Here is a 15,000-nt window from a genome sequence, read left to right as displayed (position 1 = left end):
AGACAGCCAGCGCGCGTCTGCATACCCTGGACTATTCTGGCACGAGCCGGTAGCCAGCTAGGGGGATCATGATGGGGCCAGCGTAAACTTTAAACAGGCGCAAACGCCGTTAACACACCGGCATCGCCCCCTCTCAGTAGTGTCATTAAGTGTGCGTCCACGAGTCCTCGCTCGTCTGGAACGGCATATTTGCCGGTCCCTAACGGACAGCGCAGAGAAGGAGGCAGAAACATAACGGTAGGGAGGCGGGAAACTTCTGGAAATATTTCAGAATTTAACAGTTTGATCTGCATCCTTTAGGTGCAAAATCAAACTCTGACTGAAGTTTGTAATCACCACACACACATACACACTCTCTCTCACACACACACACTCAAACACACACAGTCTCTTATAACACCAAGACATTTCTCAATATAATGTCCACTTGTTTGTTTCTGGCCATATGACCCCTTCCGCACACTCACTCACTCACTCACTCACACACACACACACACACACACACACACACTCACTCACACACATCACCACCACGTGACTCCTGCACTTACACACTTGCGCCCTGGCCTGGGTCATAGGAAGAGTTAACCCCCCCCCCCCCCCCCACACACACACACACACACACACACACACACACACACACACTTGCACATTCATGGGTTAGACATAGCAAGAGTTACTGTATATATAAGTATATATACTCTTTTGATCCCGTGAGGGAAATTTGGTCTCTGCATTTATCCCAATCCGTGAATTAGTGAAAAACACTCAGCACACAGTGAACACACAGTGAGGTAAAGACACACTAATCCCAGCGCAGTGAGCTGCCTGCATCAACAGCAGCGCTCAGGGAGCAGTGAGGGGTTAGGTGCCTTGCTCAAGGGCACTTCAGCCGTGGCCTACTGGTTGGGGTTCGAACCGGCAACCCTCCGGTTACAAGTCCAAAGTGCTAACCAGTAGGCCACTGCTGCCACTGGTCCATTTGGAAGGCTCTACAGGCCCTTAACTAAACCATTAACTATGTGTATTCCAGCGGCGGACAGAGTACACAGCTTCATTACTTGAGTAAAAGTACAGATACCCTTTGCTAAATTTTACTCAAGTACAAGTAAAAGTACAACAGCCAGATGTCTACTTAAGTAAAAGTACTGAAGTACTTGTTTTTAAAAGTACTTGAGTATCAAGAGTACAAGAGTAACCAACATTTTCTAAATATTGCATTACTACTGCCACAGTGCTTACATTTATGTACAGAAACGTCCTACATGTAGTTATGAAAAATGTTAATGTTAATACCTTGGAGAATGTAAAAGGAATTCAAAGTAAAATCAAGTCATTTTCATCTTTTTACCATTTTGCCAGGGATAGGCAGTATTTCTAATACATGTATTTAAAATATGTATTTCAAATACAAAATACTATCATTAACTTGTTCAGAAAATTGAAATAGTCTGGCGAGGTGAGGCCACAGGTTGGCACATTCCCGGGATGGACCTGCTGCGTCTTCATCCATTGTTTCGTCCATGGCTTCCTCTCTTATCTAAATCTGACCATGGAGTTGACTTTGGCGGAAAGCTCAAGGTGATTGCTGATAGGCTGTCCCAATCAGTGGCACCTGCACAATCCAATCACGTTTGAGAGGGAAACAACAAATTGAGGGTTTCTGAGATTTTTCTTTTTTCCTTTTTTTTTAGAAGAAGTAACGGGTACTCATGGTTATGGATAGAAATGTAGTGGAGTAAAGAGTATAATATTTGCCTCTTAAATGTACTTGAGTAAAGTCATGAGTACTCCCCAAAAATGATACTCAAGTAAAGTACAGATCCCTCAAAATTGTACTCAAGTACTGTACTCAAGTAAATGTACTCCGTTACTGTCCGGCTCTGGTGTATTCATATCACACCGGTGATAATCCCTTAACTAAACCATTAACTATGTGCATTCACATCACACTAGTCATGGTCATGTGTAATAACCTTGAGCGACATTTCATATTTATTATCTATACAGTGCCTGATATGATGCTGTCTTGTCATATTCCTGTGCAATAACTTTGGAACATTGAGTGTGATATTTTATTTAGTGTCTGACAGAATGCTCTTATATTATTGTACTATTTATTGTGAAAAGACAGACATGCGTGGAAGTGTGTGTAGGAGTGTACGTGTACAAAGACAATACAGCATTCTGATTTTGATTCCAATTCTAAAAATGCCCCGTAAATCTCAATCTTCACCTCATCCACACACAAGGCAGGCCCACTCCTCAATCACACACTAGGCCCACTCCTCAATCACACACTAGGCAGGCCCACTCCTCAATCACACACTAGGCAGGCCCACTCCTCAATCACACACTAGGCCCACTCCTCAATCACACACTAGGCAGGCCCACTCCTCAATCACACACTAGGCCCACTCCTCAATCACACACTAGGCAGGCCCACTCCTCAATCACACACTAGGCCCACTCCTCAATCACACACTAGGCCCACTCCTCAATCACACACTAGGCAGGCCCACTCCTCAATCACACACTAGGCAGGCCCACTCCTCAATCACACACTAGGCCCACTCCTCAATCACACACTAGGCAGGCCCACTCCTAAGGGTCCTTGTGTCCCTCTGCTACATCCTCACCACACCCCATCTACCCATTACATTTCACTTTTGTGTGTTTGTGTGTGTGTGTTTGTCTGTGTGTGTGTGTGTGTGAGCGTGTGTGTGTGTGTATGCTGTGAAGTTTAACTGAGTTTTCAACTTTCTCTGCATTCAACTTTATACCCCACTCCACGAACACTCCATCTCTGGGCATACAGTACCTCTCCAAATCCGAGGCTACCACTCCTGCTGTTCACTGCCCCTCTGTGGCAAATCCGAGGCTACCACTCACTCCACCTGTGAGCTGAGGCCACCCACCGCTTACCCACCTCAGGGTGGCGAGGCTAGAGGCCACCTCTTACCCATCATTTACCCACTTCAGGGTGTACTTCAGTTTCACCAACAAGCCAATTCGGTGTCGCATTACCGATGGCCGCAAATCAATGTGGTCCATGTGGATTGGCCGATCCTCCGAGCAGGAAATTGTCAGCTCAAACGCCAATCCACACAGACAATATCTGTGAGTGGAAGTAAGAACATGTCAGAGGCCGTTTTTAAAGATGGCGGTGGCCAACAGGGATGCTAACTGGCTGAAGCTAATCATCTAACCCTTGACCCCTGGGCACCACACCACACATCTGGGGTGGGGGGGGGGCCACCTTTGGGGCTGTCGGCAGGACCAGTGGGTCTGGATGCTCCATCATCCTGCATGAGTGTGTGCAGTGTGTGTGTCCTGAGGGTCGTTGCAGATTTGACCAGGGTCCTTGTGCCTTGCCACTTACAATCTTAGCCACAAGCTTGTGTGTGTGTTTGTGAGAGAGATAGAGAAACAAGAAAGTAGAAAGAAAGACATGACAGACAAAATACACAGTAATAGAGAGATAAGGCAGAGAGACAGGTATAGAGAAAGACAGGTATAGAGGCAGGTATAGAGAAAGACAGGTGTAGAGACAGAAATAGAGAAAGACAGGTATAGAGAGATAAGGCAGAGAGAGACAGGTAGAGACAGACAGGTATCAAGATTGAGACAGTCATCAAACATATGTGTGTAGTGAGAGTCAGCAGACGGAGCTGGTAACAGAGTAGTAGTTTATTAGAGCATCTGTTTGTCTACAGACAGGTGAGGAGCACAAAGAGCAGTGGTGTATTGGACACACACACACACACACACACACACCAGCCAGCACACCTAGGAACACACACAACCGCCGGAATCAGAACTCAGATTGTGCTTTCAGTCTGTGCATCATAGATACATACGTGTGTGTGTGTGTTTACTACAAAATATATATGAGAGGTCAACCTATAGTCACCTCAGTACCTAAACCAGCACACAGTACCAGTGTGTGTGTGTGATGTTAGAGACATATATTTCTGTGTTTACTACAAAATACAGTATATGAAAGGTCAACCTAGTCACCCCACCCCATATGGAGTGCATGTGTGTGTCCTACGTATGGAGTGCATGTGTTTAGAGCGCTATGAGCATGTGTTGTGTTGAGCACTTGTATGTGTCTATGGGTTTCTGTAGGTTGCACATCTTTGTGTGGTGGTTGTGTGTCCTTTTAGACACAGATAGATGTGCTATTTGCATGTGTCCTAGTGTGCTGTTTTTATGTGTGTGTGTGTGTGTGTGTGTGTGAGACTGTGAGTGTGGAGTATATGTACAGCTGGATCCGCCACACACACACGCACAGTATCTACCAAGAGCTTTTATCCGTTTGTTTGCATATCACGTTCAACAAGGAAAACCATCTTATTACATCATATTAGATATTACATTATCCTTGTGTGTGTTGCACTGATGGTCTACAGGTGTGGCTATGCTTTCCTGATGACTGACAAGCCCTGTTAGTTCTGCTGCACCTCTAACTGGGATGGTATTGTTGGGATGGTGGGATGTAATTGTTATGATAAAGTGAGTGAGTTGTGTGTGTGTGTGTGAGGAGAGGAGGAGGTTCATGGAGCACAGCTCTCTCTCCCAGGTGGTGAGTGAGTTGTGTGTGTGTGTGTGTGTGTGTGTGTGTGTGAGGAGAGGAGGAGGTTCATGGAGCACAGCTCTGTCTCCCAGGTGGTGAGTCCCAGTATTCACCACAAGAGGGCACTGTCATCTGCCTGCCTGGGAAGCTCAGTTGCCATAGTAACACATTCACTAGAGGAGCCCCTGTTCACTGCAAGATCAGAGAGAGAGAGAGAGAGAGAGAGAGGAGAGAGAGGAGAGAGAGAGAGAAAGAGAGAGGAGAGAGAGACAGAGAGAGAGAGAAGGGCATACACAGAAAGAGCTAACTAGAGAGTCAGTAAGAGAGATAGATAGAGAGAGAGAGAGAGAGAGAAGCGAGAGAGAGGGAGAGAGAGAGAGAGAATAGTAAAGGCAGGTAGAACATTCGAAAGCTCATCCACGGCATGAGAGAAGTAGGAAGAGTTCTGGCTGCTTTATACATTCACATGTGGAGAGTGGTGACCTTCAGGCTGTGTGTGTGTGTGTGTGTGTGTGTGTGAATCTGAAGTACTGCATGATGTGAGCAGTCCCTGGAAAGCCAGCAAAGCTCTGTGACCGACACACACAGACACACACACACACACACACACACACACACACACACACACACACACACAGACGAATATGGTTGGACAGCGGTGTGAGTAAACACAGAGATGCTTAAGGTTGCTTCCCAACTACAGCCACCTTATTGGTTCACCCAACTGGGTGGGTGTGACCAGGATACAGAGGAACCAATGGCTGCAGAGCACAGGTCACATGACTATCATAGCACTTGTGCCTGTGTGTGTGTGTGTGTGTGTGTGTGTGTGTGTGTGCGCACCTGCATGTACTTGTGTGTGAGTATGTGTGCATTAGACATGCATACCTGCACATGTGTGAATCTGTGTGTGGTCTGGGAAATGTGTGAAAAGTACTCATATGCTGGCTGAGATGCTCTCTCTCTCTCTCTCTCTCTCAAACACACACACACACACACACACACACACACACACACACACACACACACACACACAGACACACATAACCAGAGACAGTCAGTAACACAGATATCCCCCTATGGTGTCAGGCCTGCTATGCTACACGTTAGCATTTACACACACACACACACAGCTTGTTTCTAGTAGAAAGACTGGAATGCTGTACAACCACCCAGACCAATAGAATGGGTAGAATGACTCTCTCCTTGTCTGTACCACCACCACCACCATCCTCATCCTCATCTTCATCCTCATCATCATCATCATCATCATCATCTTTCCCTTTCCTCCTCTTCAAGCCTCTGATTCTGATTGGTCGGTTGTGACACTGCCATTCTGTTCCCCGGGTCCTGATTGGTCTTGCACTTCAGTGACTCCACCCACGATGAACGTGGGCCCATCTTCCTCTTTCCCATTGGCTAGATCTGTGTCTGCCGTCTTCTCTAATTGGTCGGCCAGAGGAGGGCTTTCCCACTTCTCTTCATCCAGGCGACTGGAGATTGACCAATAGAGATGTGCCTCCCGTCGGGCAGTAGCCAATGCCAGCTCGTGGGCGGAGCAGGAAGGAGTGTCCACCTGTGAGAGCAGGAAGAGAATTAGCACACCTACAGTCTCCAGATGATCTAGAAATCTACAGTCTCCAAACAAGATGATATAGAAATCTACAGTCTCCACAGCAGATGATCTAGAAATCTACAGGCTCCAAACAAGATGATATAGAAATCTACAGTCTCCACAGCAGATGATCTAGAAATCTACAGTCTCCAAACAAGATGATATAGAAATCTACAGTCTCCAGATGATATAGAAATCTACAGTCTCCACAGCAGATGATATAGAAATCTACATGATATAGAAGTCTACAGTCTCCAAACAAGATGATATAGAAACCTGCAGTCTCCAGATGATATACAAATCTACAGTCTCCAGATGATATACAAATCTACTATAGTCTCCACACCAGATGATATGGAAATCTGTCTCCACATTCAGATATCTAAAGTTTATAGGCAGCAACATATGATATATGAAACAGATGATATGACATATGATATATAGCATATAACACATGAAACATATGATATGACATATAGCATATAACACATGAAACAGATGATAAAACATATGATATGACATATAGCACATAACACATGAACCAGACGGTACACATCTCCAGTCTCCTGAAGGCAGCTTCACATTTCTATTCCGAAACCCTCTGACTGGATCCAAAAGATTACTATCCTGATGAACGACACACCTCCACACAGCAGCTTGATATGCAGGCAGGGAAAATGTAATGGATGAGCCATTTCAATTATTTTTCAATTTTTCAACAAATGAATTTAGTTGAATCCATTGTGCACCTTCTTAATCCGGTGGGTTGTATCTACACATGGTTGTTGATAGGATAACACCTCTAACACACCACCGAAGCCTGCTGCACACCGTAGCACAAGGTTTCGAGTAAACGTGCCGTTCCAACCTGGAAAGCGCAGCAGAGACTTTCTAATGACAGACAGCACTCAAAGAATCCTCCATAGAAATGCATGGAGTTAGTTGGTAATGACAGAGAATGTCTAATAAGGGGAGAACCGCCACTCTCGGGAAACTTCCGGTTTCTGAACTGGTTGCAGTTCCCGTTCTGGTTCCATGTGAGGGCGCTCAGGAATAAGTGCAGAATGAATGGGGGTCTATGGAGCTGTAAAAGCCACTTTTCTCGGGATATAATTTTTTGCTCAGAAATTTGAATGTTGCATTCGAAAGAAGGGGCAGAGAAAATACTCACCGCTGAGTATTATATTTTTTGAGTCACTTATTTGTTCTAAAAAGCCTTTCAAATGCGTCAATGACGTCATTCATTAGCTGAAAGCTAGTGTGTTGTGGGCAACAACGACCCAACCTGTAAGAAATCGAAAGGACGTGAGTACTCGTTCATTAAACTTTTGACTTATAATCCATATTGAGCTTGCAGAAACCACAATCAAATCTTCGATTTTTCACGACAACCAGGTGAAAGAGACAAATTTAGCCGTCTAGCTCCATAGAGCCCCATTGTTTTTGCACTTATTCGTGATCGCCCCTAGCGGAACTGCAGCAGAATGCATGTACAATGGAGTTAATAGGGAGTGATTGGCTGTCCATAAACAGGCTCTGGTAATGACAATATGGCACCCTTTTTCTGTATGCCTCCCCATTCACGGAATAGGGAAATAGCTGCCGGATAACTGCCCAAAGTGTGTTATAGCTGCCCGATAACTGCCCAAAGTGCTTTGCAAGATGCCCGCCGGGTGTGGAGACTTTGGCGCAGCTGACCGCTCCCCAGGCGTGCACACAGTGATGTGATGATGTCATGAGATCAGGAACACTAGGCTGTTCCGCTCATGAGATATGGAACACTAGGCTGTTCCGCTCATGAGATCAGGAACACTAGGCTGTTCCACTCATGAGATAAGGAACATTAGGCTGTTCCGCTCATGAGATATGGAACACTAGGCTGTTCCGCTCATGAGATCAGGAACACTAGGCTGTTCCGCTCATAAGATCAGGAACACTAGGCTGTTCCGCTCATGAGATAAGGAACACTAGGCTGTTCCGCTCATGAGATCATTACTACGAGGGCTACGAAATAGCTTACCGTCTTCTCCACAAATGCCTTAACATTGTTTACTGGTCGTTTTTTAAATTTATTGCATAATTAACATTGTTTACTGGTCGTTTTGCGTAAGTTATTGCGCTGTCAATATCTTGTACAACACCCGATAGCGAAATCTACAAACCACAAAATACGTAGCAGGGTAGGCTATTCGGAAAAATGGATATTTCCCCTCCTTCGTTTTTAAAATGAATTCTGTTCACACCGATGCTAAACACAGCTGGGGAAGGGTGTCGTAAATCCCTCGAGCAAACAGGCGGCCAATCAGAGATTTCAAACAAGCGAGGGAACAACATGTCACGATGCAAAAACACTGTTTTCCCTTGATTACATGCAAAAGTGAAACCATAATTTTCTCACATATCCACTTTGGCTGGAGTTTTCAGAAATAATCATTTTCAGTGATAAAGCCTCAAGCTCAAGGTCAAGTAGTTTGTTGTCATGTACTCATAAAAGGAATTACAAGTAATGAAATTGTTTTGCTCAAGAGCCAGCTCAACTTTAAAAAATAAATTAAAAGTAGTAATTAAAAAGGTATTTTGTGTGTGTGTATGGGGAGGTATGGTGTGTGTGTGTGTATGTGTGTGTGCATGTGTGTGTGGGCAGGGTAATGGGATGTGTGGGAGGGGATGATGAAATGGTGTGTGTGTGAGGGGGGGGGGTGAAAAAAACTCTGTTTTCGTGTAAATGAAAGGCTAAACCGCATGGAAATATATGCATTTTCCTATGTGTAAACGAGGTCTTAGAAGCAATCTGTTTAGTTACAGCGTTTTTGTTGCAAACAAAATCAACCAAAGCTGCTCAGACAACGTGACAGACGAGGCGACAACGTGACAGACGAGTCACTGTTGCTCATCGGTCCATCGTTTGATTGGTCCGAACAGCTCAGGTTCGGGGATAGTTGCTCCATAACGGAACAATTTGTATGATCTTAACAGACTGGTATAAAGTGACTAAGTGTACGTAAGATCTTAAAAGACTGTAATAAAGTGACTAAGTGTACGTATGATCTTAAAAGACTGGTATAAAGTGACTAAGTGTAATAAAGTGACCTCACCAGAGCCACTGTTTATAGTAAAGTGACCTATCCTCACCAGAGGCACTGTTTATAATCACACCAGTGTAATTTTAGCTGCCACCCTGACAGAAGCATTGTTTACCACTGCTGTGAGATCTGATGTTGTAGTTCAGCATCCTCACCACTAGAGGTCAGGCAAACACTGTGGCTGAGTCCTGCCACACCTATGCACAGTGCTCATCTGTTTAATCAGCTACAAAGCTGGTGCTAGGAAAACCTGTGGCGGAGAAGAGAGATGGAGGTTCTGGGTCGTCCGTTTACAGTCCCTGAATCCTGAGTTAGCTGTTTCAACTCTCGTTTCTATTAGCTGACTTGACTCTCATTTCTATTAGCTGTCTTGACTCTCATTTCTGTAAGCTGTCTCTAGCTCTAGTCTCTGACTCTTGCTCTGGGATGACTAAGGAAAACAACCACTCTTATCGGTTCCCTCTGAGGCATCTCCTCACATCATGATACTGTCTCGACTCTCATCCTCTAATCCTCACATCATGATGCTGTCTCATCCTCTCATCCTCACATCATGATGCTGTCTCATCCTCTCATCCTCACATCATGATACTGTCTCATCCTCACATCATGATGCTGTCTCATCCTCACATCATGATGCTGTCTCATCCTCTCATCCTCACATCATGATACTGTCTCATCCTCACATCATGATACTGTCTCATCCTCACATCATGATGCTGTCTCATCCTCACATCATGATGCTGTCTCATCCTCTCATCCTCTCATCATGATGCTGTCTCATCCTCACATCATGATGCTGTCTCATCCTCTCATTCTCTCATCATGATGCTGTCTCATCCTCACATCATGATGCTGTCTCATCCTCACATCATGATGCTGTCTCAGAATGTCTCCTTCATGTCCACCCTCCCATCGGCCAACCCCACACCCTGGGCTAACCTCACATGTGCTAACCTCACCCTGGGCTAACCTCACATGGGCTAACCTCACCCTGGGCTAACCTCACATGGGCTAACCTCACATGGGCTAACCTCACCCTGGGCTAACCTCACATGGGCTAACCTCACATGGGCTAACCTCACCCTGGGCTAACCCCTCACATGGGCTAACCTCACATGGGCTAACCTCACATGGGCTAACCTCACCCTGGGCTAACCTCACATGGGCTAACCTCACATGGGCTAACCTCACCCTGGGCTAACCTCACATGGGCTAACCTCACATGTGCTAACCTCACCCTGGGCTAACCTCACATGGGCTAACCTCACATGTGCTAACCTCACATGTGCTAACCTCACCCTGGGCTAACCTCACATGTGCTAACCTCACCCTGGGCTAACCTCACATGGGCTAACCTCACATGTGCTAACCTCACCCTGGGCTAACCCCTCACATGGGCAAACCTCACATGGGCTAACCTCACATGGGCTAACCTCACATGGGCTAACCTCACCCTGGGCTAACCTCACATGGGCTAACCTCACCCTGGGCTAACCTCACATGGGCTAACCTCACATGGGCTAACCCCTCACATGGGCTAACCTCACATGGGCTAACCTCACATGGGCTAACCCCTCACATGGGCTAACCTCACATGGGCTAACCTCCACCTAGCTTAAATAAAGAGAAATATACTTCATATAAAAAACAAACTAACACAGATTATAAGAAAGAGCAAAAGAAGGCATTACACAGAACTCTTACATGCTTCACAGGGGGACTGCAGGAAGTCATGGAATGTGTTAAATGAAGTCCTCAATAGGAGACATAAACCCAATGCTCTACCTAATCTTGATGATGCCAAAGCTGATCTTTCACAGAGATTTAATAATCACTTCGCCTCAATAGGTGTAAATCTGTCTAAGAAGATAAGTCAACCTCAGGGTGTCACCTTCAAGCAATTTCTTTCGGGTAGCTACATTCATTCATTCTTCTTGAAACCAACAGATGGTACTGAACTCCTCAAGATCATCTCGGACTTGAGGAGCTCATACACAGCTGGTGTAGATGGAATTTGCAGCAACATCTTGAAAGCCATTGCTAATACCATTGTTGAGCCAGTGGCTCATTGTATCAACCTTTCTTTACTTACTGGCACTGTACCTAAAATGACGAAAGTTGCCAAGATAATTCCAATTTTCAAATCTGGCGACAGAAATGATATGAGCAACTACCGGCCCATATCAATCCTACCCACTTTTTCTAAAGTAATGGAGAAAGTAGTATACAATAGACTCAGTGGCTACCTAGATACACTAAATATCCTTGTTCCCTCCCAATATGGTTTTAGAAAAAGAGCACAACCTGTATGGCAATACTTGACCTAATAGAACAAATAAAATAACTGCACTGAAGAGGGAAAATGTGGCGTTGGTATTTTCTTTTGGACCTATCAAAAGCCTTTTGATACCATTGACTTTGATATTTTGTTGCATAAATTGCACCACTATGGTATCAGAGGTATAGCACTTCAATGGTTTCAAGTTACTTCCATAATGAGAGGGAACAGTATGTCCATGTCAATGATCATAATTCTACCTGTAAGCCCATACTCTTGGGGTCCCCCAGGTTCAATTTTGGGGCCACTCTTATTCCTTCTATATATAAAATGATTTTGTCAATTCCTCCCAAATATTTCATAAAATTATTTTGTTGATCTACACAAATTTGTTTACATCACACAGGAACCCACTTTATTTTACAAGACATAGTAAACTCTGAGTTAACCAAAGTGGACTCCTGGTTTAAATGTAAATAAATTGTCATTAAATGTCAGCAAACAAATTTAATTTTATTCAAATCGAACAAAAATTTAAAAAACATTGATCACTGCCTGTTTAAAATCAATGGCCAGGAAATAAAAAAGAGTGTATGCCACTAAATTCCTGGGGTCTACATTGACGATTCTCTCAACTTCAAATGTCACATAGACCATCTAGTAAAACAAACTGTCCAAGTATGTTGGCTTGTTCTACAAGATCTGACATTTCCTTCCCCTGTCTGCCCTTTTCCTCACATTTGTACAAAACTCTATTTTGAACCTCACCTTAACTATTGTACGTGATATGGTGCAACACCTTCACCAGCCATCTTAAAAAACTTGTATCCTTGCAAAAAAAAAAGTCATAATGGCCCCTGTCCTGGTCAGAGATAAAATCCTCCACCCACCCTCTATTTCACCGCTTGAGTTACTAAAACTGGCTGAGCTGAATGTTTACCATAATGCCTGTCTTATGTTTCAAATTGTCAACAGGCTCAACCCTAGGTTGTAGTCTTATTCCCATCTCCAGCCCCCAGCACACACATACCAAACAAGAACTAAACCACTCATTACAGGTAAATGTCGTCGACATCGCGCCGCCTAGTATGAGTGTTGCCTGTAGGGGGCCACAGATTTGGAACAGGATTGATGATGGCTCCCAAGGTGTTGCCCTCTATCTCCAACTTCAAAAGACAACTAAAAAAAAACTCCTTACTAACCTATATCTAATATAAAACTGTTTTCCCCATGGACTACGGGATGCATGTGCATGATTGTATGTGTATGCAATGTTGTATGTGATGTTTGTGTATGTAATGTTAAGTATGTATAAAGAGTGTTGTCACCATCTGGTCTCAGATGGTTACTGTGAATATCATTGTTTGTACCACTACCCTTTCATGATGAACCATGGGCCCCCACCCATAAGCTTTTCTAGCTTCTTTGGGGACCCATTCACTCTACCCGCCTGTCTTGTATCCATACTGGTTTACTGTAATGTTTTAGCGGTATTGTGGAATAAACTCAAACTCAAACACCACCGCTCCTGCCTTTCTTCCACAGTCCACAGACACGCCTGCAAATACCTCAGGGGAACAGCTGAATGTCCATAGTTGAATGCCCCACAGGTCACTCATTTCCATTACTCCAGTATTCCGCTCTCTATTGCGGGCAGCTGTCTATGTTCTGTCTATGTGAGCGCAGCCTCTAGAGCATACACCTTGACCGCCCGGGCGTAAGAACCAGAAAAGAACAATAGTCAAGAGCCTAGCATAGATAATGCACGCAAATCAATATCGCTGCTTTTATTTTTTAAAAAAGCGGTTGTTATTTGTACGCATACATTTGAAAGCGTGGATGCATATTTAATGAAACACCCTCACTGATGTGCTGGTGAATAGAATTTATGCTTTCTGCATCGACAAATGCAGTTGCCTTTTACGCCGGGCTTAAACCTTTCAAAGTTTTGTGTCTCTTATGTTCAAGGCCGCCACCACCGCAAAGGTTGTCAGAATGAACTCCTGCTGTTTGTTACGCATAATGGGTGTTAATTTAAAAACGCTACTGGCAGATAGATAGTTTACATTCGGATAACCCCATCATTGTAACCAAAATATGTCTGAGTTTATTTGGTAAAAGCTCATGTTAGCAACCAGTATGATGCTACTACCCACAGGTTGTTGAAGCAGCCGCTCAACACAGGGCTTAATTGACCAATCACAATTTTTGCATAAAATTAAAGCAAAAAACATAGCCTACATTTTAAAATAGTTTTCTTATGCATGTTGATTAACTAATGACAGCCTACTATTGTCTGCTCCACAAGAACAAGATACAAGAACAGAATAGAATTGGACAGAATTGAGTTCAGACTTGAGTTCGGTATTTTGGGTCCGGCCCTCCTCAACAGTCCCAGTTTGTCATGTGGCCCCTTGGGGAAATGAGTTGCCCACCCCTGCTCTAGCACTAGCTCTGTTCTGCCTATGTGAGCGCAGCCTCTAGAGCTTCTTTCTCTCTGTGTCGATGGTGAATGGAGACCATGTGACTATGAGTAACTATGAGACTCTATGAGCCAGAGTCAGGCAAGGAGGCCTGTGTGTGTGTATGTGTGTGTGTGTGTGTGTGTGTGTGTGTGTGTGTGTGTATGTGTATCTACCTCCCAGCGGTGGGAAAGCACCAGAGGTCAATGCTCAAGAAGCCCCTCGGCCAGCAGCATCATCGGGCTGAACCGGTGACCCCACTGGACCTCCGGCCAGGTAGGAGTCTGCCACCTAACATCACATACCCAGTCAAATCAAAACACACACCTGTAAGAGTGAGGAATGTGTGTGTGTGTGTGTGTGTGTGTGTGTGTGTGTACTAGACCTGTGGCCTCCACCATGCCCTCCAGTGTGTGTGTGTGTATGTGAGTGTGTGTGTGTGTGTGTGTGTGTGTGTGTGTGTGTGTGTGTGTGTGTGTAGACCAGGTGTGTGTGTGTGTGTGTGTGTGTGTGTGTGTGTGTGTGTGTACTAGACCTGTGTCAGTGTGTGTGTGTGTGTGTGTGTGTGTGTGTGTGTGTGCTACTAGACCTGTGTGTGTGTGTGTGTATGTGAGTGTGTGTGTGTGTGTGTGTGTGTGTGTGTGTGTGTGTGTGTGTGTACTAGACCTGTGGCTCCCACCACGCCCCTCCAGACGACCATCTCAAAGTCGCCCTTCCTCAAATGTTTCGGCCCATGTCCCAGTCGGGCTTAGTGGATGATTCATGAGAGATGACCAGCGGAGACAATTGGTGAACAGCCGACCAGTCTCCCTGCCTCCAAAACCCACACCTGACGTCCTGGGTCTGGTCAAGATGAAATGAACCACCTGAGCAGGGGAGCAGAGGAGAGAGGAGGAGGAGAGAGGAGGAGAGAGGAGAGGAGGAGGAGAGGAGGAGAGGAGAGGAGAGGGAGGAGGAGAGGGAGGAGGAGGAGAGGAGGA

The 15,000-nt window shown here is 45.0% G+C and overlaps 1 protein-coding gene across 1 annotated transcript in view; it reads right to left on the bottom strand.

Annotated features, from left to right (window-relative positions):
* Positions 1 to 3,672: 3,672 nt before the first annotated feature.
* LOC125284336 (G protein-activated inward rectifier potassium channel 3-like) overlaps positions 3,673 to 15,000 on the bottom strand; it is a 29,159-nt gene continuing 17,831 nt past the window's right edge. Inside the window, 3 exon segments of the mRNA XM_048228250.1 lie at positions 3,673 to 6,272; positions 14,682 to 14,746; positions 14,749 to 14,886. Coding sequence (XP_048084207.1) covers positions 5,874 to 6,272; positions 14,682 to 14,746; positions 14,749 to 14,886 — 602 coding nt within the window. The 3' untranslated portion in view covers positions 3,673 to 5,873.

Source organism: Alosa alosa, chromosome 19 (genome assembly GCF_017589495.1).
Source record: "Alosa alosa isolate M-15738 ecotype Scorff River chromosome 19, AALO_Geno_1.1, whole genome shotgun sequence".
Classification (NCBI taxonomy): domain Eukaryota; kingdom Metazoa; phylum Chordata; class Actinopteri; order Clupeiformes; family Clupeidae; genus Alosa; species Alosa alosa.
The sequence above is the reverse complement of the archived record's forward strand: the minus strand, read 5'-3'. Positions and strand labels throughout refer to the sequence as shown.